This window comes from Pholcus phalangioides, unplaced genomic scaffold (genome assembly GCF_987345545.1).
Source record: "Pholcus phalangioides strain wild (caught in Gottingen) unplaced genomic scaffold, Ppha-v1.0 ptg000041l_1, whole genome shotgun sequence".
Taxonomy (NCBI): Eukaryota; Metazoa; Arthropoda; class Arachnida; order Araneae; family Pholcidae; genus Pholcus; species Pholcus phalangioides.
Genome location: NW_028301627.1, coordinates 433,684 through 459,882, shown reverse-complemented (window position 1 = coordinate 459,882; position 26,199 = coordinate 433,684). Strand labels below are relative to the sequence as shown.

The window sequence follows — 26,199 nt, the reverse complement described above, 5'->3', positions numbered from 1 at the left end:
ACGTTGCAGTGAAAATAGTTTTTCTAGAATGTGAGAATACAGAAAGGGCCCCCCCCCGCCCTTTTCCCTTTCACTATGCAATCGCCCCCAGCCTTTCGTTCGAAGAGCCTGTATCCGATTGTGGTTGCGAGTCTGTAGATTGCTACTTTAGAATTTTTAAAGACGAAATCTCTCATTCTTGCAGTCGTGGAAACTGCAGAATCTTGAATTCAGCTGAACAGCATCGTTAACCTTTTGCGGTCCTTGTGGATGCCATTAGGAAACGTGGTATCAGTAGATACGTTAAGTGCGTTAAGTCAGTGAGAAGAATTCAGAACAAAACACTCCTCTGTTTTACATGATGTCATACCTTTCGTTCGTAAAAAGCGAGGTTGTTCATCGCAACCCATTTTGTTCATGGATAACGTGCGTAAACCTCTATGTTGAAAGGAGAAAGGCACTCAGAGAATACAAAAGTGGATGAGGTGACCTGTTTACTGAAAAAAGAAGGGCGTTGAAGAAAGCGATAAGGGATAGCAAAAAGGAAGTTGAATCTGGATTGGCAGATAACATTGGCCAAAATCATTTTTCATCATCTGACCCAAAATCATTTTTCAGGTACGTCAATAAGGGATTTAAGGGAACAGTTGGTCCCCTCTTGATAGGAAAGTCTGGGGTAGAGAGCAATGTAGAATTGTGTAGTGCTTTCAATGACTTTTTCTCGTCAGTCTTTAGTAATGAAAGCGATATACAAAGTACCGGTATAGCATGAGGGGAAAGTCCTCAACGAAATTCAAGTGGAAGATGTGGAAGTCCTAAAACTTTTCTAAAAAATGTATATGCAAGCAAAGCACCGGGACCAGATGATATCTATCCCAGGGTGCTCAGGGAATGTGCTAATGAATTATCGGGGCCAGTCGCACAAATTTACAAGAGTAGTGTTGCTGAGGGTATCGTCCCAAGGAATTGGAAGCTTGCTAATGTGGTTCCGATATTTTAAAAAGGGTAGTGGAGAAGCTGTGTCCAATTACCGTTCAATGAGTTTGACGAGCTCCCTCTCGTAAATTTAAGAAATTGTTATCAAAAGTGATCACGTGACTAAGGCTTTGGGTAAGAACAAGGATGTTGTTTATCTTGATTTTATCAAGATAACAACGTTGTTGTTTATCTTGATTTTCATAAGAGATTCGATCCGGTCTAACACAGTAAATTCTTGAAGCGTTTTTACTTGGAATTGGGGCTGTTGTGATCTGTGACGTCAAGACTACATTCCGTATGTAAATTATGTATAATTCTAGCGCGCATGTCCAAATCATTGTATAAATATGCATGCTATTCAATGTGTCGACACATTCCATCTCCGACAGAAACAGGATGCCGACTGAGCGCGTCAGCGTGACCTATCTTGGCTGTACGGTGAATTAATGTAAAATCATAGGCATTTATCATTTGTGACCATCGCAACATTTTGGGAGAAAGAATTTCGCTGGAGTTGCTTTGGTTCTGTCGAAGAGACCCAATAGAGGTGGTTGGCCAGTTACCAGAGTGAATTTCCATCTATATAAAAAATTATGGAATTTTTTAATTGCCAATATCACAGATAATGCCTTTTTGTCAATCTGAGCGTAATTGACGTAAGTGTCCTTGAAATGGGTGCCTCGTGTCCATTCGGAAGCTGATGTCTCAACACCCCCCTCCAACTCCGTAGGGAGAAGCATCGCACTTGAGAATTACTGCCAATGACTCATCGAAAGGCACTAGCACCTTTTGAGGAAGAAATCAAATTTTTCAAACGGTTGAAAGGATCAGTGTGTTTTCTTGTCCACGCCCATGATGCTTTATTGTCCAACAACCTATGCAAAGGCTTAGCGATCGAGGCTTTATTTTCCAAAAAAGCTATGGTAAAAGTTTATTAAGCCTGGAAGGACTTGCAATTGCTGCGTGTTCTTTGGAATTTGTATTACCTGAATCGCTTCCACCTTGGAATTTCGCTGGGTGTAGTCCTTCCTTATCAAAACGATAACCCAGGAACTCTAATTCTTTTACACCGTCTGTTTTGTACGACGTCATACCCTTTGTTCGAAAAAAGCGTGTTTGTACATCGCACCCTTTATGGTTCACCGGTAGCGTGCGTAACCTTTATCTTGAAAAGAAAACAGCATTCAGAGTATTGACGGATCATGCTGATCCCTTGGGAATACGTGAAGATCACGTTATTATTATTATTATCATTAAAAGTGGGCGAGGTGACCTATCATTGTTTACTGATAAAAGAACAGTGTTGAAGAAAGCGATAAGGGATAGTAAAAAGAAAGTTGAATCTAGGTTGGCAGATAACATTGGCTCTGACCCAAAATCATTTTTTCGATACGTCAATAATGGATGTAAGGGGATAGTTGGCCCCTTCTCGATAGGAGGCTCTAGGGTAGAGAGCAATGTAGGCATGTGTAGTGTTTTCAACGACTTTTTCGCGTCGGTTTTTAATGGAGATAATGATTTAGGCATCCGGTTTAGGGACCAGTGTGGGGCACCGGTGTGTAGGGTAAATCGAGAAGCTCTATCCATACTTAGATTAAGACAACCATAAGTATTCTTTATGGGCATTGCATAATATTTTATCATGTGTATATATTGTTTATAATTTTTGTTAATTGCATTTTTAATTGGGTTGCTATATTTTTGAAATATATGACATCCATATTTTTATGGGCATCTTTTTCTCAGCCACGTCGTTGGGCATTTTGCCTGTTGTGGCCTTGTATTTGTATTTGTTTTGGCTCGCAGTCCGACTTTTTTTAGTCGCTCGAGAATCACTCTTAACCGACATGCCAATTCACTAAAGAGTTTCTGCCCGAACCCCAAGACATCATCAAAATAGGGTCTTACCTCTTCGAAGTTTTCAAGCAATTGTTCAGTTAAACTTTGAAATAATCCCGACATTTACGCCAAATTGTAATTGATTCACTTTAAACGCACCTTTTTGCGTGATTATTGTTTGGTCCTCTCTATCTACTACTCGAAGCTGTAAATAGGCTTGAGCGAGGTCAATTTTTTGCGTAAAAGCAATCTCCCTTTAAGTTTTTTAACAAATTGTTTATAGCTGGAATCTGGTAAGATGTGCGGCCAGGGCCCTGTTGAGGGTGGTTTTGTAATCACCACATATTCCACCTTAGCAGATGGCTTCAATACGGGAACTGGAATTTGCCCACCTGGAATTTTCGATAGGCTCTATTACATGCTTTTCAAGAAGTTCCTTCAATTCCAGTCAATTTTCGATCTCATCGCGAATGGCTCATTCCTAGCTTTACAACGGGTAGGAAAAACTTTGGACCTATAGGCAATTTTACCTCCTCTCCGAACACTTCCGAATATTCTTCAAGGACATCTTGGATAGGATCAAAAATCGAATGTTTTTTAATTTTATTTATAACGTGATCATCACGTATATTCTCAAGAGATCATTACGATCGGTCTGGGGAATTTTTTAGCTTTAGTAGACATCTGTGCAGTGCCCGAACCGGGATTCGAACCCAGACCTTGCGATTCACGCCACTTAATGAAATTCCCAACGGTTCGAACCATGATAAATCGATGATTTGATTGCAAAATGGAAGAGTCCCTATGAGTTCCAATTTCGGAGAAAATGTTTTGAATTCACCCAGACCTACACATTCTCCTACAAGACCGACCTTGTTTTTTTGGAAGTCAGAAAGTTCGAGAAAGGTAGGCAGTATTTTCAACTTAATTGGATTTAGTCATTTTCTTAAGGTACCTACTGAAATAATAGAATAAAAAATGACCCTGAATCAACTTGCATTTCAATTTCACTGCCTTCAGTTTTGACAGTTACATGCTGTTTACAGAATTGTATTCTAACGAATTTAAACAATAAACAAAATCAAAAGAATTCACGACGCCCAAGCTAACGGAAGGGGTACGAGGATTGTTTTTCTGATCACCTCGTCTCCAGCGGCAGACTATTTGAATATGACTTTCCCTTCCCGCATAATCTACATACAGCATTTCTGAATCTACGAGGAACCGATCATGTTTTTCCCCGCACCCGAAGCATGAATTGAATCCAATAGAATCTAATGTCTTTTACCAATTAAGATTTTTGCTACGATGTTGGATGAAACTACTTCCTTTTAGTTTGATCTACTGCTTCGGCACACGAACTCTTATTAGAATTTTGCAAATGCATTTTCCTCACATGAGAAACTGCGGATTCACATTAGAAAGAGCTCTGGCTACGGCATCGGCAATTGAGAAACTGCGGATTCACATTAGCAAGAGCTCTGGCTACGGCATCGGCAATTGAGAAACTGCGGATTCACATTAGCAAGAGCTCTGGCTACGGCATCGGCAATTGAGAAACTGCGGATTCACATTAGCAAGAGCTCTGGCTACGGCATCGGCAATTGAGAAACTGCGGATTCACATTAGCAAGAGCTCTGGCTACGGCATCGGCAATTGAGAAACTGCGGATTCACATTAGCAAGAGCTCTGACTACGGCATCGGCAAAAGTCAGATTTGCTTTTGATAGCAATCGCATTTTGCTCACTTTCGTCTCTGATCCCGTATACGAGCTGATCTCGCAGTCTCTCTGACAAATTTCCACCGGATTCGCATGCCTCTGCTAATCTAGTCGGCCTCAAAAATCCGCTACATACGCATTTATTCCCTCACTAGAATTTTGAATTCGTCTGTGATATCGGGAATAAATCACACGCGATCGTGGGATTGAAAGGGTCTTTTTTAGGACTCTTAAAATATCCGAGAATGACTTTTTCAGCGATTGTTGCTGGTGACCAAATTATACCGACCGTTTTAATCCCACACGCAGCGATCAACGTAGCACGTGTTTTTTCTTTGCATCATCTGTGATTTCATTTTCTTCCAGGTAGTAATTAAATTGTTCCGCAGACGAATCCCACGAGTCAGTTACCGATGCATCGGATTCTGAAGTTGAACAAACAGTAGGCATTTTTTTCCCCTTAGCAACGGGAACGAGGACTGGATCCAACATTCAATTGCTAAAATTACAATTTCCGCCTAAGAAATTTATTTTTTCTAAAAACTACAACTTAAATGAATATACCTGCTACTAGTAAACCAGAGACACACACACATGCACCTCGTCCATATTCCATCATTGATCATTTTTGTCGCACCACGGTCATTTTCTGCACACGAGGGCTAATTAGACCGGAACTTACAGTTCATTGCCGATTCCGAACGGCGGGCTTGTTTTTTATACTCATCGAGAGGTTGGTGCACTCACCCCTCGATGGGGGACTCCCTGCGGTAGGAATTTTTTCTGCGCTCATTTCGCCGTTTCTATTGTGCCCCTGTGTCAGGAAAGTTTTCTGACAAGGACGAACCTGGCATCGAATTCGCAACACCTTTAAACATCCTTTGGTACTTTAGGCGATTATCTGATCGACTTCGGCTACCGTGCACCTCCATATTCCTCTGCAGAACTTCTAACGAACTGGCACATGTTGGAATGTGTGTGTGTGTATATAGTGAATCTTCTGTGAAGTTTGTTTCTGTGCAATGCTTTTTATGTGTGGTGCTGTGTCCCAGAGCTGCTCTCAGTGTCTGGGGCTGCCTCATGATCGTATACATGTAATACCAATTTCTGCCAATGTATGAATCAGTCATTACGACGGCCTTCATTAAAATTAAGTGATTAGGGTGAATCACAGATTTTAATTAATAGTTCTAAAAAAATTTTGTACCAAGGTAGGGGGCCGTTAAAAGTATTACGTAAGCAAATTTTTAGCCATTTTTGACCCCCCCCCCCTTGTCAGCAAAATTTCGTCATCGGCTCTGCCCCTCTGAATCCTAATTCATATTTTCATAAAGGGTGGTTGATGACGCAAGCAAAATCCAAACCCCCCTCCCCCCTTGTCATCAAAAATCAGCAAATCGGAACCCCCCCCCCCCCATCGATGATGACGTACTACTTGAACGGCCCCTAGCGAGTAGCTTGTTACAACTGCCATCTGCAATCAATTTTTTTTAAACTTAATGAGTATACCTGAGCATCAGGAAAGTCCATCGCCAGCAAAAAGGTTTCCCACGCAGTTCGAAAACTCGTCGCCAGATCTAAGATTTGGATGTAATCGTAATGAACGGAACATAACGCTTGCTATAACGAACGGTTTAATTTCACATAAATTAATGTTGATTAAAACCACACGTTGTAGGCTGATCGGCATAGCCGATGGAAGGCGTTGATACATCAGTAGCTTGCGTATTCATACAATGATCGAGATATGCGACATAATTCACATACGGAATGTAGTTTTGACGTATAGAATCCTGGTTAAGAGGTGGGTCACGACGAGTTATGGTGAACGGGGAATTTTCTGATGGGACAGGTGTCAAAAGTGGAGTCCCCACAAGGAAGTGCCCTTGGCCCCCTTACTTTTTTCACTTTTTATCGATAAACTCGATCAGGGTATCGATGGAATGGTTAGCAAATTCGAAGATTACTTGAAGCTAATAAGGGTAGTCGGGAATGAAAGCGATAGGGAGTTGCTCCAGACCAACTTAAACAGGATTGCAGCGTGGGCAAATGGATTGAGCATGTCTTTTAGCGTTGACTCTTGCATTGTCACTCGTTTTGGTTCGAACAATTAACTTTTCACTTACGAGTTGAATGGTGCCACTATCCCGGATGCAACTAGGATCACCGATCTGGGTACTGTTCCTGATAATGTCCCTCACAAGCATTGACAAAGGATATGGCAAAGCACGAATCAATTTTCAGGGCAACAAAGATTTATTTTACAGAACAGCTGTATACACGTATTTACAAGCAGCTGTTTCGACAAAACACGCTAAAGAAAGAGCGACCTGCAATAAGATCCGTCTTCCAACTAAAATTCAACAATCTGCTCGTAGTTTCGCGGAGGCAGTACCACTATAGAGACGCGAAACCTTCTATAATAATATCGACGATTCTCGTGTGATCTTTAAACTTATTTTGGTGCTATGACATCGCCAAATCATTGTTGTTGCCAAATTTGACTTCAATCTGGCGATATTCAAAGAGTGATGCATTAATGGTTATCTACAGCCGAAAATTAACATAATACATGATAAATAATGATTATTTACATAATTGTAGTAACATTCCCCCCCCCCCTTGTAATTGTTTGTCCTGGCAATTCAGTTCTCAAGTCGGAGGTTCACATTTGAAACCTCCGTATGGTAAGGAGCTGGCCTGTTAAGTGGACCACCTTGCACTTCGAAGACAGCGTCCTTTGAATCCGAACTACGACATCGTTCAGTTTCTTCACAATTCTGTAGGGTCTTTCCCATGACGAGGTTTCGGACGCAGTTCTTTCCGGCACTTCGGGTTCTAGAGCCACGCGAGTTCTCCTTCCTTGAAGTCGTGAGACGTGGCCTTCGTTTTATAGTGGTTCTTCATCTTTCCGGAGCCGATTCAGATCCTGTCTCTGGCGATTCGATGCACATCCCGGAGGCACTCCTGAAGTGCCTTGGCGTAATCTTCCGGTGGAAAAGGAGCATCTGGCGGTCACCTTGCAGCCGAAGATTCTGTCCCGTAAGCATCTGTGCTACTACTTTACCGCACACCAACTCCGGTCATACATCACCATACGGTGATTTCCAATCACTGGAGCTGGGTGGGAAATGAAGGCTCCATCCATCGGTGGTCGCCCCAGGTAAAGAACTTGCTTCTTAGGTTCAATGTGCCAGGATTCAAACCCATGGACCTTGATGGTAACCTTCATAGTGGAAGACGAGCATCTTATCACTGCGCCACTCTGGCTCAAAAAGCATCTGTGCTGGCGAAAATCCGGTGCTCTCTTGGACGGCAGTTCAGTAGGCCAGCAGAAAAAGCGGTAACTTCGAGTCGCGGTCTTGTTGATTCTGCGACACGAAAAGCGAGAGATGATTGAGGATGGTTCTGTTGAGTCTCTCGACCATCCCATCGGATTCCGGGTGGAGCGGGGTTGTTTGCGTCTTCGCCATTCCTAGAAGCTTGCACGTGTGTGCCTAAAACTGCTGAAGTGAAGTTTCTTCCCTGATCAGAATCAGAAATGGGGACTCAGAATCGGGACACCTAATTTTGCACAAAGACTTGAGTTAGTGTCACTGATTCTTGACCAGGAACGGGATGGGACTCCCTGGAGATGAGAGGCGGTGTGTTGTACCTCAAATGGGAGTCGGAGGACGAGAAAACGTTCAGGTGGCAACTCATCCTACCACGGGGCCATTAGGAAGAAGTTTTGAAAGAGTTGCACGGAAGCCCGACCGGTGGACATTTCGGCATAACCAAGACTCTCCAGAAAGTCCGCGAACGGTTTTATTGGGAGAAGTCTAGGACCGACGTGGAAAAGTGGTGCAAGAGTTGCAAGAGCGCCTGCGCCGCTCACAAAGGACGTATTCGCTCCATCTGTTGTAATCACAACCTATGCGCGTAGCAAGGCACCAAAAAAGGGCACTCGCGGGCAGCCGTTTTTCTCAGTTTTCGATTCTGGTAACCCTAATTCAATGCAAGTTCTACGCATGTATGCGTGAAGGTACTGCCATCTATCGCCTTAAGACAGATCAAATACCACACCAGAGATATCTCTATTCTGGTATTGACGGAACTGGGGATGAATGAATGTTCTAACGATCGCAGTTTAAATATTTTGGAGATGGTTGGCTCATTTTGGTGCGATTTTTTTTTTCAACCAGAAGGAACAGAAAAAAAATTCCAGTTGACCTCCTGGAACCGTCTGCAGGTATCAAACTTGACATCTGGTCTATGTGCAGATGCAGATAATACGTAGTGGTGGCGTATAATCCGCACTAAGAAACTCCGATGCTTTTCAGCGCATAAAATAAGTTATTGCCGCGGTTGGTTGGAATGCTTTGGCTCGATTTTGTGCTAACTATTTCCGTGTCTGTATCTTGCAGGTATCACCAGGGATGGCTGGAAAGACACCAGCCACCGCAGCGGGAGCAATATCACAGCGACGCATGGGCCAGGACAGTGAGAGATTTCCCGTTCCGTACCCAAGAATACGCTTCTCGCAGGCCTACTAAGTACGACTTCCATCCGGTGAAGGATCCGGGAGGCCAAATCCGCCATCACGATCACCACTACCAACACAGGCTACCAACGCACAACCCCGAAGACTTCTATCACCATCATCGAGGGCTGCTGACGGATCGGGCCGGAAACTACGCCAACAACAATTACGACTACGACGACTACTACTTCAACAATAACAACAACAATCTACAGGTCGGTCGATTTGACCAATTCGACCGTCATCACCCTAACATGAACTATACCAGAGAGAGGACGACGAGCCTGAACGACAGGAACTACCTCCAACGCGAGGACGACAGCGCCACAGAGGACGAGGAGGACTGCTGCTGGTACGCTCCGCTGAAGGACGACCGCCACACGGCCAATTCCGCCGACGAAGGGTTCTGTTCCTGGAACAGTTCATCCGAGAGGATCTGCGACACGTTCGCCGCCATGGACTACCAGGATCCGACCCAGTTGGGCGACGTCATCATGAACCACCCCGACCAGAGGTTCGTCAACAACAACGAGTTGACGGCGGACACCAGCCACAAACTGGTCCTGGAGGACGACACCCTCTGGCACACGTCAGCGTGGAGCGCGCCACGCAAATCCTTAGTCAAAACGCCCGAGACCCACACGACTCGGAACACGGTATTCGAGTCCAAGTCGTCCCAGAGGAACTTCGACAGCGACATCTGGTGTGAATACCTGAACTCGAGGACCGGAAACTCCAACGACAGATTTGACACAACGGGTAACGGAAACGACAGGTTACAACCGTCACTACCACATCGCGCACAGAAGGTGTCGCCGTACCCGCGATCCGCGAACGCGTACGGGAGGTACCACAAGGCACCTTTCATGAAGGACGTCAGGAGTCGAAGCCTGTACGACACCGACAACCCTTTCGCGCATCATCATCTGTTGATGGCGAGGTCCGACAGCTTGGACAACGTCTTCGACAGTTCCCCGACCGGTGTCGTCGTCGTACCACGCGGCGTCCCTCACTCCTCTAGGTTGAACTATTCCGACTACAGCGGGACGGTCCGCGGTGACAGGCCGGGCAAGCTGGACCAAGCGATCGGAGAGCTCCTCCACAAGAGGAACCAGGACGTCAGGGCAGTCCTGAAGCACCCACGCGACGTCCCGGACTTGGTGCCAAGGAAGCCTCCGGTGGTCATCGACAAGTCATCAGCCGCGACGTCGTGCTCGTCGTCATCGTCATCTTCCGAGACGGACGTCAACATGGTGGGTAGGAGCTTCAACAACTTCAGCATATCCTCGAACAAACAGCAGGAGATCCTCCGGCTGCTGCAGGAGAGGCGCAGGTACCTGGAAGCCAACATCCGGGAGGTCCTGCCCAAATGCTACCCGGAAGCGAAGATCCTCAACACGAGCAGGCTCTCCGGTCAGGGTGGTCCCAGCTTCCAGCAAAGACGCCAACAGAGGTACCGGAGGAGCGAGATAGCGGCCTGGGACGTGCAGGTGGCCGAAGGACTCATCCTCGAGCGAGTCCGGTACGACCCGAACTGGAAGAAGAGGAACAGGATATTCTGGACGTCAGACGAACTGGGCAGGACGTACAGCAGCAACGACTGCCCGAAATCCGTCCCGAACGAGATCCCCAGATCGGGGATCGTAGAGATCGGAAGGCAACTACCGACGATATCGTCGATAACGTCGTCATCTTCGACGTCGTCGTCGTCCGGAGATTCCTGTTCGACAGCTGTCTCGTGCTTCGAGGTGGCGTCCGAGGGAGTGGCCCCATCGTCCGAGATCGACGACACTGACATCAACAGGAACTGCCCGGTTCAGGGCGACGTCCCTAGTGGCTGCGAGGATAGAGCTACCACGGGACGCGACACCACTACCACTGGTGACAAGAACACCGGGAAGTCCGGCTCGTCAAAGACGGTGTCGGATCTGTTCGGGGATTTCGACGTGTACAACATCGAGACTGCCTTGCCCACCATTGACTGGGCCAAGATGGAGGCCCATCTGACTCGCGCGGCCAAGGAGGATGACTGGGTGAACATGGTAAGTGTCTCGATTCGTAATCTGGAATTCCTTTATAAAACGAAGTGATTTCCTCGTTGTCTTGAGTTCGTTATAACGGGATTCGACTGTACTATATAACCATAATCTTTTCATGAGCCGTGTATTATACAGAGTGCATAGCAAACGGGGCTATTATGGCATTTTACTGGCGAACCGTTGATCATAGAAGTCTACTTCCAGTTAGAAAAAGTATCCAAATAACGTGTAGAACTCGGATATGCCATTCATGTTGCAAGGGGTTTGTGTCTGTGGTTATTATAAACTACAGATTCATTATAAGTTTTCATACAGTTCCCGTGTGCCCCAAAATCTAATTAGAAAGTTGTTGCCCTGTCTTTCCTGATGCCAACAAAAAAGAGATATTCAAAAACGGAAGAAATTTGGGAAAAAAACAGCGTTAAAAATGCGGGTAAAACTCTTTTTCCGCATTTAGTGCTGTTTTTTTTCTAAATTTCTTTTTATTTTAATAACTTCACAACCCCTTGCAACATGAATGGCAATGGCATATCTGAGTTCTAAACGTCATTTGGATACTTTTTCTAACTAGAAGTAGACCTCTATGATCAACGGGTTTACCAGTAAAATGCCATAATAGCCCCCTGTTTGCTATGCACCCTGTATAATACACGGCCCATAAAAAAGATTATGGTTGTCTTAATTTAAGTATATGAATAACTTCTCGATACATCCCACTATGTTTATCGTATTTCTTTTTTAAACGTGTCAAGTGTAGAATTCACGACCCCCCGGTGGTAAGCTATTCCATTCATTGCGGCATGTCAGATTGAGAGAAGTTCATCGTGATTCGATGATGATGCAGGGCATGGGGGGGGGGTAGGGCTAACCCCGGGAAGAACTACCCCGGAAATATTTCCTCAGCCTCTGGTTGGATAAATGCAGTTCAGTTCAAAAACAAAACTCCCGATGTTTGGGGGTTTCGATACATTTTATCATATTAAAAGGTTGCTTTCGTTGATTCAAAAAAGAAGACGGTTCCCATCTTTAACATGGGACAAATGTGAAGTTCTGAAATACTTCGGAAAAATTAGTTTAGTTTTCAATCTCTTCGCGGAGCACCCAGGAATCTTTTGGGGAAGCACAGTTTGGGAACGGCAGGGTAAATACGGTTGCGTGAGCCTTTATTCCTTCTCTGGGTAAGCTTCAAGCGGGGGAGGGGGGAAGCGATTGGTAAGGGACAATTAAAGTGCTTATTTCAGAAACACAACAAGTGACAAAAAATTCGAAATTGAGTTAATACTGGTTTCTTGCAGTTGATTGATTGATAGACGCTTCGTTTGGTGCAAAAACCCAAACTGAAAATAACATTTTGTATATCCCCCATTTTGCGTCCCAGAAATATTCGTTTAGTGCAGACAAGGCCGTAACTAGGCAAGTGCAACAGGTGCACCCGCGCAAAGCCCACTTGGAGGGGGAGCAGAAGGGGCCTAAATTCTTGCACAGGGCACAGGAATGGCTATCTACGGCCCTGAGTACAGAAACCCCATAAGCGACATCACTTACGGGATTTCTGCACTAAAAATTTGTAAGAGGTAGTAGTACTGACGTTATTGGCGGGTTTTATCAGATGGTAAAAAGATCGAACAGGTCGTTTCTAATTATTCGGTGCTTTGAAAATTCTCTTTGAGGGTTCTAGTGATTATTGACGTTCTCTGTTTATAAAGTTTGAAAAAAAGTGTTTAGTAAATCGCACTAAGACGTGGAAACTGAAGAAAAGGAGTCGTTAATCCAGGCACGTACAAATGTAATATGATATACAAATCACGAGTTTAGGGCAAAGCCACTTACAAAAGTAAGACAATCACTCAGAAAACTCTTCCAGACAAAAAATTTAATATTCCACCAAGTGTTTCGAATTCGACACCAAAGTAGTTCTGAGTGAAATTCGGAGTAATTTCTACTCACTGTGTGGAAAACAAAAACATACCAATATGAGTATAGTGGTGGCCATGCTCATAACAAGAAAACTGTCAAATCTGACGAAACGTCACGAAGGAGCATTTGAAAGGAGAAAAAAAATCCTATTTCAAATATATATGTACGAACACTTTGTCCTTTGTCATAGTTTACCTGGAAAAGTGAAAGCCAAAACGTCCATTAATGGCTCGACTACGTCAACATTTTCTTTGAGAAAGACCGCTAGCCCTCTTGAACCGCCAACTATGAGAATGCCTCCTACCCTGTTACAAAAATCCCAATCACAAGGAGAAAAAAATTAACAATCTACAAAAGCTTGTTGAATACACACCACGGACTATGCTGAATTTTACAACACGATTGGGAGTTTGCCGTCATCTGAAGTTAAAATAAGAGAAGACTCTGACTACGCACAATAGCAAAAGAGAAATACAAATACAACGCCACAACAGGCAAAATGCCCACAACAAATATGGATATCATACTCTTCAAAAACACAGCAACCCAATTAAACATGCAATTACAAACAATATACATGATAAAATATTATACAATGCTCATAAAGAATAGTTATGGTTGTCTTATTCTAAGTGTGGATAGAGCTTCTCGATTTACCCCAACATGTTTATCGTTATTCTTTTTAAACGTGTCAATTAGTGTTACAATTTACTACCTCGGGGGTAATGGAATAGCTATAGAATTTTCCCCATTAGAGAGAAAAATTCCCTGCGACACCATAATCTACAATTGCTCCTTACCAATCGATACTGCATGTCCTTTTGTCAAAGCAGCCTATCGATGGCGCATTAATGGTCCATCCTATCCATGTCGCTGAAAATTTCGAACACTTCGATCATATCTCCCCGACACCTGCGGTCACCCCCATGCAAACATATTCAAAAAAATGAAGTCCCTGTTCGTAACGCAAGCCCCGTGTGCCAATAAGGACACGCGTAGCTCTTCTCTGCACCCCTTCGACCAAGTATCCCCATCCCTCCGTAGGTATTGGTCTCCAAAACCTTGGGGCCATTCAAGTATTACGTAAGCAGATTTTTAGCCATTTTTGACCCCCTTTCCCCCCTCCTCTTGTCAGCAAAATTTCGTCAGCAGCTTACAATATTTCATATCTTCAAAAAAGGGTGGTTGATGACGTAAGCAACCTTCAAACCCCCCCCCCCCTCCCTCCTTGTCATCAAAAGTCAGCAAATCCGAAACCAGTCCAGGACGAACTGAGCCCCCGCAAAGCGGAAGAATGACTTTAGGAGAACGCGAAGAGACCTTTTTCAAAATTAAACCGAGCAACGATAAAACAGTTTTCTAATTGCATTTTTAATTGGGGTTGCTGTATTTTTGAAATATATGCCATTCATATTTGTTACGGGCATCTTTTTCTCAGCCACCTCGTTGGGCATTTTGCTTGTTGTGGCCTTTTATTTATATATACGGTAAAACCGTCGTCACTCTAATAAGTCGTCGTTTTTCTTCAGGCCTGTCCAGCTTTCATAGACGACAATGTTATTAAACCCTCGTTTACTCGTCGCTAATTTCGGTTAACTCGTGACCACGAAAAAGTTTTAGAGGGGAACAGATAATTTCTATTGCTTTCTTTCACAAAAATAGCTTGTTAACAACATTGCCATGTGCTTAAAAGTCACCATAAAAAAGCCTTATGTACCAAAACGGAACAGTTCAAGCAACGAAAGTCACGCTGGGAAAGTTCATTTGCAGACTAAAGTTTTTGAAACATTAGGGACTGTACGAGCTAGACCCCATTTTTGCGTGGGCCCCACTAATTTAGGGCTTTAAATTTAAACAAATTATCTCTATTGAAACACTAGACATTTTTTTCCAGAGTTGAAGTCTGTTAATGCGTGCTTTTCCTAACCCCGGCCCCTCCACTAGTCCGTCAAAGTGTTCGAGACCCTGTGTTCGAGGTTACCTTGTAGTTAGTATGTGAAAGATTACCTTTTGATAAATTTTACTAAGATTTATCTTAAAATAAATCGTATCTTGCGTAATTTATTTATAATGCCGCTGTGGTGGTCGAGTGGTTATAGTGACGGACTCGCGATGCGAGGATCCGGGTTCGAACCCCACAGTGGTGGTCGGCTGAAGTTGGTTTTCCGTGGTTCCCAACTTCAAGGCGCGAATGCGAGCCGATCTCCCCGTTAAAAAGTCTCGCCACAGAGAGCAACAGTCCTACAACGATAAATCATTCAATCACAACACTTCACTCATAGTTAGAAAAACTGGTGGCAGATGGAAGCACTACACATAACAAGCATTACAGAGAAACAAAAAACTTCACGTCAGGTTTCACTACACGTACACGCACATTCCCGCATGTACCGATTCGTTGGGGGGGGGGGTGCATGTGTGGTGTAGCAGTAGTAGGTAGGGCCTCCAAAAAATGGCTCGGGGATCCATGATGTTCTTAAGTCAGCCACCTCGTTGGGCAATTTGCCTGTTGTGGCGTTGTATTTGTATTACCTTGTAGTTGTTTCATGAACTACTGATATAAAACACTAAAATTAAATTTCATGTATATGTAAAATTGATGAGCAGTATTCTGTTGTGAAGAAAAGCTAACTATTCTAACAGTTGCTTTGATTAGTTTAAATTAAAAATTACTAGTATAAGTCAAAAAGTATCAGCATATTTTAACACAATCAGTTAAGTAATTAATAAGAGCTCTAAAAAGGTAAAAATTTCCATTTTTCTCTTTTGCAATCTATAAATTTGATTAATATGTTGTAATATTTTAATTCATACTTTTATTGTTATATTACTTTGAATTTATACGATTTCCACAATATTGCATATTGAAACTGATGGCACTTCGCTTAAGTCGTCATAATTTTTCGATAACACGAGGTGACGACTTATCGAGGGGTTTACTGTATATATAAACTTGGGGGCCGGAAGATATTGAGCCCTCACATTGATTTTTCGGCGTTTCAACTCCCCTTATCTCTCTCTTTGTGTTGGTATTGTAAAGGCTAGAATCGGACTATAAATATTTGGTAGATAATGCAGAGTTCTTCCGATTCTGCTCCCTTCACCCCCCAGTTTCTTTTTCTCTTCGCTACTTCCTTCCGTGATGTTGGCAACATCTGGCAAGTGTTAGGACCACACGGCAAATAGCAACCCACAGGGAGAAAGTAAGAAGATAACAAACTTATAATAATTTCCTACATATACAGTATTTATTCTTTCGAACGAGACCGTTAACAACAAAGAATTTCCCCGAATACGCATTTTTCTATTTCGGTCGCCAAAAAAAAAATCGCCAAGACTTCTAGACGAGAGAAGGATTACAGATTCCATTCCGTTTTCAGATGAATACTTTGAGGATTAACGTCGTCCTAATTTGAATAATGCGACCGTGACGATGTGGCTAAGTGACTGCCGTCACGTATTTGGCGATCTTTTTGGCGTCTTTTCTTTCCTCGGGTTTTTCTGTTCTTTTTTTTCGTGCATGGGTTCAATTACTGGATGATGGGAGCCGCTTCCTGCTTAAGTGGGAGTTAATGTATTAAGTTTCTCTTCTTGCGGATGACGGTCATCCATGTTGATCCTATCGTATAATGTATTTGGTGGCGGCGGTGTCACTCATGTGACGTGTGTGTGTTGTCATCCACTTGGGGCCCTTCTCCGGTAATGAGTGAAATAACCTTCGAAATTATGTTGTTGATGATGATGATGATGATACATGTGCCCTGATGGATGCCCTACACGATATGATGGCGATGATGGACACCATTGGGGACGACGTAAGTTCCAAGTTGACTAATACTCATTCTTGATTTTTCTTGGGTGGTTAACACTAGAACTACCAGAGCGGTCAAAATGTAAAAATGCATGATGCAGCTGCAAAATTGTGGATCTATTTTTAGATTGAAACAGGCCCCATAAGAACTAGGGTTGCCTGTCTTGAAATGTTGTCACGTGGGAGTTTTCGGGGAACGAGGCCACGTAAAAATATCATGCTCATATTTTTCGAATTAATATTGCGTATTTATTCATTGATTTCGGAATGCAAGTTGCTCCATGACAACCGAGTGACACCCTTCCTACCTCCCCCGCTACTCAGGTTTACTAGGGATGCCAGATATCCGGCATATAAGGGGATTTGATAAAGCACTCAGGCAAGAGTACGAGTATTGCTTTGTATGTTCATGAATTATTGAGGGGCCCTTCATAGAAATTCTTGGGGGGGGCTCAAGTGACTTGAATATTTAGGGTTCGCCAACTATGGTACCCCCCCCCCTCTCTCTCTCCCAGCTTTAACAGTCGAGAGAATTCAAGGAAACAGATGTTTCATGCCAAGGTGAATTCGGAAAGAAAAGTCATCTGGTCTACACAGGGACTCGAACCCAGGCCCTCTTGCATTCCGCGCAAGCATGCTCATCTGGTTTCTACCGGGAGATAATCGAAAATTCTGACTTTGCACCCCCCCGAAAAAATTCTTAACGTGAAAGTTCGTTCTGCTAAAAGTTCTGGTCCAAGGGGCGGCACCCTACAAAAATTCCAGACTTATTGGCTATGCTGAAATTAGGCTTAGAGCAGGGGGTGCACAATCTTTTTTAGTCTGCGGGCCAGATATCCAGTAATTCTGTCGCTCGCTCGCGAGAAATTTGTCTATGGGTGTGTGACCATATGACCCAGAAATTTTACCGGAGATTCCCGTAATTTTCGTTGTTGCAAATTCTTCACAAAATGTCCCGTTTTTTTTCAACGAGGCTTACTTGAATTTTTGAAATCAAGAATTAAGATTGCATGTATGACTTGCATACCTTTGGCAATTTTATTGGCTCTAATTGACAACTTTACTTGCCTTACACAATTTGTTTTTTTTTTTGGCGACTTTATTTGAATTTGGATTTTTTTTTTTGGCTGTAATCGGCAATTTTACTTGCGTGACAATTTCTTCGGCTGTAAATCGCAACTTTATTTGAGTTTGACTATTATTTCGACTGTAATTGGCACTTTACTCTCCTTGACAACTTTTTCTCGCGATATTCCGTATTTTTATGGAAGGAATATGGTCAGCCTAGGCATTTATAGTGTTGTGTGCATTGACACTTTTCTACCAGAATTACTTTCGCGGACCGGATGGACCACCCCCTTTCCCCAGCCTCGACAGACCTCATTCGCCCCGTTGACCGGATGTTGTATACCCCTGTTTTAAAATCCCGGGTCGGGCATGGATGTCTACTAACACTAACAAATTCCCTGGACAGATCGTAACGATCTCTTGGGAATACGTGCTGATCATGTTGTTATTATTATTATTAAAAGGAGGGCTTCATGATAAATCCTTTCCAGGGGCCCGCCAATGAATATCTCATCGGGGTCATATGCCGCCATTCCGATTACATGCTGATTATGGGCGGCATGGTCCCCAGTGTTCAGGCGTGGGTTCCAGCCTCAAAAATTTTCCAATTTCTTTCCTCTCAAACTATAATTTTACTAAGAAATCAGTGCAGGGCCCGCTGAAATTCCTGGTCTAGGGGCTCCTATCGGGTAACCTTGGTCTTTGAATACGGCCGATTTCCCCGCGAATGTCAAATGTAGATGCGTGTCTGACGACAACTCGGTCGGATTACGACCTGACCTTGTTGCGATTGTTTCCCACGGGATGGTCGTCGAATAATCCCACGCATAATTCTTCCCCCATAATCATAGGATCGTGAACATGTAGGATTACAATGACGGAGAAACATAATGATCGTCCCTTCTTTAAAACGGAAGTAGCGTGACATCTTACTGATCGTTCGTTGGCCTCTTTCTTGGAGTGAGTCTCTACCAATGGATGAATCGTGTGTTGAAATTTGCTATCTTGACTAGGGGATGCCCAAATGCGGCCCGCCAAAGATGTTCCAGTGGGAAAATATCTATGCACACCACACGATAAATGCCTAGGATGGTCTACCCTTGTGAGTATCCGCTGATATCCCGCAACGGCCAGTGTTGATCATGTTTAGCTCTGTGTATAACTGTGGCGCAGGTCACTTAAGTGATCTGGAAATGCGGTATTGACCGCTTCGTAATGCTCTGCTAATGTAAGTGATCTATTATACAGTGCCGCTTAGTCGCGGACCACATGCTAAGCTTGTATGACCAAAGGCAACGGTATATACTCCCCAGGAAAAAGATGACGATGACGCTATTAGAAAAAGAGAGCACTTACAGGAGGAGGAGGAGAAATTCTTATATTACGTCACTTACTCCGAAATAGAAACCGCACGCACAAAGAGTACTTGACGGTCGCGTGTGTAATAAGTCCTCGTCATCTTTCTTGAGAAGAAGAGGGTCTCTCCCCCCCCTCCACTCAGTGGCGTATCACTTCCTCTCGCGCAACTTCCGAAGTCAGTGGCGTAATCAGTCCTCTCGCTCGATTAGTTTTCTTTCGCGCGTTTATCATGCACAAACACACTTTTATTCGCAGCAGCAGCGACGACGAGCACTTCGCATTGCGGTAATGTAATTTTTTCGATTATTTCAATAATCTAGGGGGGGGGGCACCCTACCCTCCACCCCCCCCCCTCTTTCCATCCACCGTTTGTATTGCAAAAAAAAAAAATTAATTTATATGAATATAATATAATTCATATTTTTTTAAATATTTACCAGGGCCGTTTCAATGACCTCGCAGGGATTTCCAAGGCCTTTTCGGCCTATTATAAAAATCGTTTATATGTAAATTAAAGAATTGAGATTTTTCGGTAATTATAGGCCCCGCCCCCACCGACGTCATCGGTGTTTCGTTGGCCCATCCGTTTAGACTTGTGTATTTCACAGATCGCTAGTTGGCGTGTGAGTTTTTGTTGAAATGTCGTAGTGTGTGTGTTGAAGGGCCGTAAATACGAATCTTGGAGAGGACGTAATTTTATTATAATCCCCAACCCCCTCCATTACGTTGTTTTTTTTCATTTTACTAAAATTTTCGGCCCGGTCAATATTGCTTACGGGACAAGTGCCCGTTTTACAGTCCCTGAAGATTACCTCCCGGAACAGTCCCCGAAGACTGCCTCCCCTAAAAAGTCCCCGTTTCTCTGAATGTCTCGTAACATGTGCCCGTTTTATAATCACGTGAAGATTTTTGCCGTAACACGTCCCCATTGTACGGTCCCCGAAGATTACCTCTCCGGGTACGTAACCAATTTAACAGTCCTGGGTTATAGCTTCCCGAAACAAGTCCCCAAGCATTGCCTCTCCGACACGTCCCCGTTATACAGTCGCCCAAGATTGCCTCCAGGAACACGTCTTCGTTCCACAATATCCTGAGAATTGTCTCCGGGGCACGTGCCCATTTTACAGTTCCCACTAGTCTCTGAAGCAGGACAGGCGCAAGGCCTAGGGTGTTATGATTGCAGGGGGGCAGCATTTTTTATGACAGATTAATTATGACGGTGCTTTCACACTCGTAAATTTCTACACATAAAAATAATTTTGAAGAGAAAGTGCGAGTGGATAATTAAGCTCAGGTAAATACAATACTTTTCAGTGTTGAAATGCTATTCAACACTCTTTGCTATTCAATGCTTAATTCATCACAACACACCTCCTTCCTTGCACTTCCAAAAAGTGTCACCTGTCTCTAGAGAAGCTGGTTCCTGGAAAAAAAAATTAGGTGCCTCCCCTTTTTTGTCAAGGATCTTTTCTCTCTTAACCACCATTTTTCCAATTGACTTTCCTTTCTTCAGTCGAATCCCAGCAAAATTTTGGATTCCTTGTTCGTCTTCCAGCGAATGCCTTTTTCAGCCAACACCATGCTGAAAGCATCTCTAGTGTGGGCTGTTGAGCGCCCGAGTGTGGTGCAATGCTACTACTACAAAACCACCACATACACCTCGTCCATATTCCTCTGCGGAACCTCTAACGAATTGGTACATGTTGGAATGTGCGTGTAGTGAAACCTGACGTGAAGTTTGTTTCTGTGTAATGCTTGTTATGTGCAGTGCTGCCATCTGCCACCAGTTTTTCTAACTACGAGTGAAGTGTAATGATTGAGTAATTAGAGCGTTGTAGGCCTGTTGCTCTCTGTGGCGAGACTTTTTAATGGGGAGATCGGCTTGCATTTGCGCCTCGAAGTTGGAAACCGCAGGGAAACCAACTTCAGCCGACCACCACTGTGGCGACGGTGGGGTCCGAACCCGGATCCTCGCGATGAGAGTCCGTCCCTTTGACCACTCGACCACCACGGCGGTAAAGTGATGCCAACAGCACGCGGTGTTCCCAGGTGGTCACCCTCCCAAGTATTAACCACGCCCGATATTGCTTAACTTGGCCATGGGGGGCCTTCTTGCTGTGCCCGGTTGAACTCATGTCTGCGACTTACGAGTTTGGAGCCCTGAGTATGAAATCAAGCATCTATCCTCAATTTTTTTTTAAGTGAGCATTATGACTCCTACAACGGTAGGGGTGGCAGGGCTCTGGAATGGAGGCACGGAAACAAACTTCACTGTTTTTTGTTTTTTTACACTATAGAGCAGGCCCAACAAGGATCTCAGTCTTGGGGGCGGGGTGCCTAGCTCCAGGACGAAGGGGGCATGATGAGTGCTGAGATGTTCGCGGTAAAAGGGCAAAATTCTATTCTTATGCGAAATGTGCCCTTTAATTAATTTTTTTTTCCCAGATTGAGGGCACATTGCCTTTTATTTCATCTGCACGGACCTGTTTCTGCGCTCCCGCAATTTCAATATCTGAGTGGAATGATAAAATAACAGGCTGTGCCTTATACAAACAATATAGGAAATCGTTTTCTGCTGTGAACCAACTGTATCAAAGTATTAGAGGTGAAGAAAGGAAACTTTTCAGATTGGCTTGAGGGCGGCAAAATATTATTCCCCTGAGGCAGCAGGATTTCTCGGACCGGCCCTGCTCCGAAAATTGCCTCCCGGAGCACGTGCCCGTCGTAAAGTCTCTGGAGATTGCCTACCAGAACAAGTCCCTGTTATACAGTCCCCGAAGATTGGATCCTAGAGCAAGTCCCACTTTTAACAATCCCTGAAGATTCCCTCCGGGGCACTACCCCGTTTCAAAGTCCCTGAAGATTGCCTCCCGCAGCACGTTCCCGCTAGGCATTGTCTCCCGGGGCACGTGCCCATTTCGCAGTCCCTGAAGGTTGCCACCCAGAACAAGTCCCCGACTTACTGCCCTTCAAGATTGCCCACGTTTCACAGTCCCAGGGCTCCCACACGTCCCGTTTTCCCTACTTCTTAGTAAAATGTCCTAACTTTTGTTCTATTTTTTCTCGGTTTTGTCTTACTTTTCCACCAAAACCTATCAACAGAATTCGTTATAATTGATTTGAATTGAGGAAGGAATCATTGATATAATGCCAAATAATGCAAATGTAACAGATTGCAATTCGTGATTCTGCCAAAGCAGAAATTGTACCGTCCTCCTTCTCGGATTTGTCCAACTTTTCCACCAAAACCTATCAACAGAATTCGTTATAATTGATTTGAATTGAGGAAGGAATCATTGATATAATGCCAAATAATGCAAATGTAACAGATTGCAATTCGTGATTCTGTCAAAGCAGAAATTGTACCGTTTTTAATATTTTTTCTTGGGGGGGTGGGTGTACGTGGACCATTTGGTAGTTTATCAATTTTTCACTTGCTTAGTTTGAGGGATAGTCAACAAGTAGAGCAGTCATTAAAACTTCTGTGTGGATGGAAAAAAATCGTTTTGTATTTTTACTACTTCATATTGTAACTAACTAACAAGTTTGCATAACAAAGCGGGTAGATAGATAGGCATATTCTAGGTTTTGTGACTCTGATGATACCCAATACCATTCAGTTGTCTTCCGTATTTTTAGGGCATGTGCAGAGGCACGAACAATATTTACAATGCTCAGCAAAGAGCTACTACTACTGTACCACACATGCACCTCGTCCATATTCCTCTGCGGAACCTCTAACGAATTGGTACATGCGGGAATGTGTGTGTACGTGTAGTGAAACCTGACGTGAAGTTTGTTTCTGTGTAATGCTTGTTATGTGTCGTGCTGCCATCTGCCACCAGTTTTTCTAGCTGCGAGTGAAGTGTAATGATTGAATAATTTATCGTTGTAGGCGTGTTGCTCTCTGTGGCGAGACTTTTTTTAATGGGGAGATCGGCTCGCATTTGCGCCTCGAAGTTGGGAACCGCAGGAAACCAACTTCAGCCGACCACCACTGCGGTGACGGTGGGGTTCGAACCCCAGCAAAGAGCTGGAAAGTGCTTCATTTGTCAAAAATGATTACACTGGCGTTGAGAGCGCTAAAATTTAAACAAATCCTTTTAAAAAAAAGGGATGGGCGACGCAGTAAAACTATCTGGTCCACTTTGACTTATTTATATCGGACCTTGTAATACATACTTAGCACTGTATGCTCTTGGAAGTAGTCTCGAAAGATTGGCATTCTTGAAATTTTAGAATTCCTACCAACTTACATGTCTTTTATAATTTGCTGTGTGCATTGTCAAAGAGAGTTGCCAGATTGGACTGTGGAAGACTACAAAAAAAAGAAAGAAAGAATAATGCGTATATTGTGAGGAGAGACAAAAGAATTATCTGCGGTTGCTAATACGTTAATGTATTCCATACTCAGGGCACGTGCCCGTTTTGCTACCCCCCCCCCCCGCCACTTTCAGGAAACTACACACTTTGTTCCAAACCGATTTGATTTTATTGGCACAAAAACCATCTACACCAAGCTGCGCCAACTTCCAAACCGAACACGGTCCAGGCTTATCGGCTAGAGATAATTTCAGCCATTGCCTTTGTCAAGGGAGAGGCGTGCCGACTTTAAAGAACTACATACTGCCCGAAATATTTTTTTTCGGCACCGAGCACGACCCCCTGTAGCATAGAAGAAAGTACTGTACACGTTCTGTCTTCCCTGACCGTCCACAACTCCGGCCCATCACCATTCAGAAAACTTTCTAGGACACAGAACGACCAAGACCTCCATCTATTGCCCATTTTTAGATGTGGCCGATCGCGAATTGCCGTGGGAGAGGGAAGAGGGCAATTTTATCGAGGGAGTGACATTGTGCTGGGATCCATTATCCGTCATTGAATTTAATTCTGGAATTTTCAGTTAATGGACGGTTCTCCATCAACGGCAACAATGGGCGAACGAAGTAAACAACTCGACACAATTCAATATGGCTTCCGAGATAATTCGGTTACATCTCGAGATTCTTTCCGGAACAAAAAAAAAAGAAATCCTTAACGTAGTAAAAGATAGAGGACATTGACTCGTATGATAATGTCAATCCGATCCCCGGCGAGGGATCGACGCTGTTGTTCAAAATCCCTGGACTGTGTCTTTTTAAGAAAATGGCAATTGAATCATTTCTTTAAAATTTGGTTTCGTTCCCCTTCATCGTTGTCATGGCGTCCTTTGTGCGCGTGGGAGCAGCCATTTCCTTTTTATTGGTATGGTCGAGCGCATGCGCTTTTCATTCGAGTGACGTCATTTCCGGTGACGATTCGAAATTGCATGTGCGGTTCGCGTTAACTAATGAGCCGCGTGTAGCTATCGCCGATGACGAAAGTGTCAAGGCCAGCAGGTTCGATTCGAGAAAGAAAAATCTGTTACCCTCACACCACCGATAGATGCCGCCACGACCGAAAAACTTTTAACGTTAACAAAAACCAAGATCGAGAGTTTGGTTACGTGGACGGAATGTTGAGACGCGTCACCCTATCCGGTGTCGGTTTTGTGTAGTTTACCAATTTCGAGATACGAATGCGAGCTGATCACCCCACTAAAAAAACACGTTTCACAGCCCTACAACGTTACAAATATTCAACCTTTTTTTTCTCTCAAACCGAGCACAACTCAGGTCTATCACGATCTATGGGCGATTTACTACCTGGTGAGTTGTGCCGGAAGTGTAACTGTGTGTGTACCCAACAGTCTGAGTGCGTACATATTGTTGTGTTTGATTTTCGAGTGCTGCCATCTATATTTAGTGATGTGTTATGATTGAATTGCATTTGTATTGTTTGTATGTCTGTTGCTCTCGGTGGCGAGACGTTTTAAAGGGGATATCGGCTCGCATTCGCGCCTTGAAGTTGGGAACCACAGGAAACCAACTTCAGCCAACCACCACCACCACTGTGGCGACAGTGGGGTTCGAACCCGGGACTTCGCGACGCGAGTCCGTCACTATGACTACTCGACCACCACAGCGGCAAATATTCAATCATTATACCTCGCCAGAAATTTTAAATATAGTTGGCGACACCACACTCATGCCGTAACTTGTTCACCCCTGGAAGGAGGTAAAACGGTAGTTAATTCCTTACATTGGCGATAGACCGGGGTTGTACTCAGTTTAGAAATAGTCGTCAGGTGTAGCTTGTGCTCCAATTTCGAGAAGTAAATAACAACCGGCTCTCATCTTAGAGAAATGTCTTCACGGCAATCGGCAGATTAACAACACTACAAAAATACATTCACTCATCCCCTCCCCCTTTTATAATTTCAGAAGCTGGATGGCAGCCCATACTTATTACATTACTCTGATTTTTCTCGTGGGAAAAACAGTCCCAAGATCCTTTGTGGGATATTTAGTAAAGTTTACCATAATGAACAGATTATCGCTAAAATCTTAGCATGTAAATTCGACGCCAAAAGGCCAATCTTCGTTAATTGCAATATCAAAATCACACCCTCATTTGTCTTGTTAGCGTGTGATATTCGCCGCTGTGGTGGTCAAATGGTCATAGTGGCGGACTCGCAGCGCAAGGCCCCGGGTTCGAACCCCACCGTTGCCACAGTGGTGGTTGGCTGAAGTAGGTTTTCTGTGGTTCCCAACTTTGAGATGCGAATGCAAGCAGATTTCCCCATTAAAAAGTCTCGCCACAGAGAGCAACAGGCCTACAACGGTAAAATCGTCAAACATTACACTTCACTCATAGTCCGAAAAATACGTGGCAGATGGCAGCATTTATACAAACATTACACAGAAAACAAGCTTCGCGTTAGGTTCACAACACGCATATCCCAACATGTACCAATTCGCTAGAAGTTCCGCAGAGCAATATGGACGAGGTACATGTGTGGTTTAGTAGTAGTAGCGTGTGATATGCAATGAAGATTATTACCTCAGTAAGTAATTCATCGCTAGGTTTATCGGCAAGACATTC

General features: G+C 43.9%; 1 protein-coding gene across 2 annotated transcripts in view; it reads left to right on the top strand.

Moving 5' to 3' along the window:
• LOC149065016 (uncharacterized) overlaps positions 1 to 26,199 on the top strand; it is a 194,484-nt gene that overhangs the window by 150,325 nt on the left and 17,960 nt on the right. For both annotated transcript variants that reach the window (XM_089254373.1, XM_089254374.1), the window contains exon 3: positions 8,924 to 11,081. In XM_089254373.1, coding sequence (XP_089110499.1) covers positions 8,924 to 11,081 — 2,158 coding nt within the window. The remainder of the gene's footprint in view (positions 1 to 8,923; positions 11,082 to 26,199) is intronic.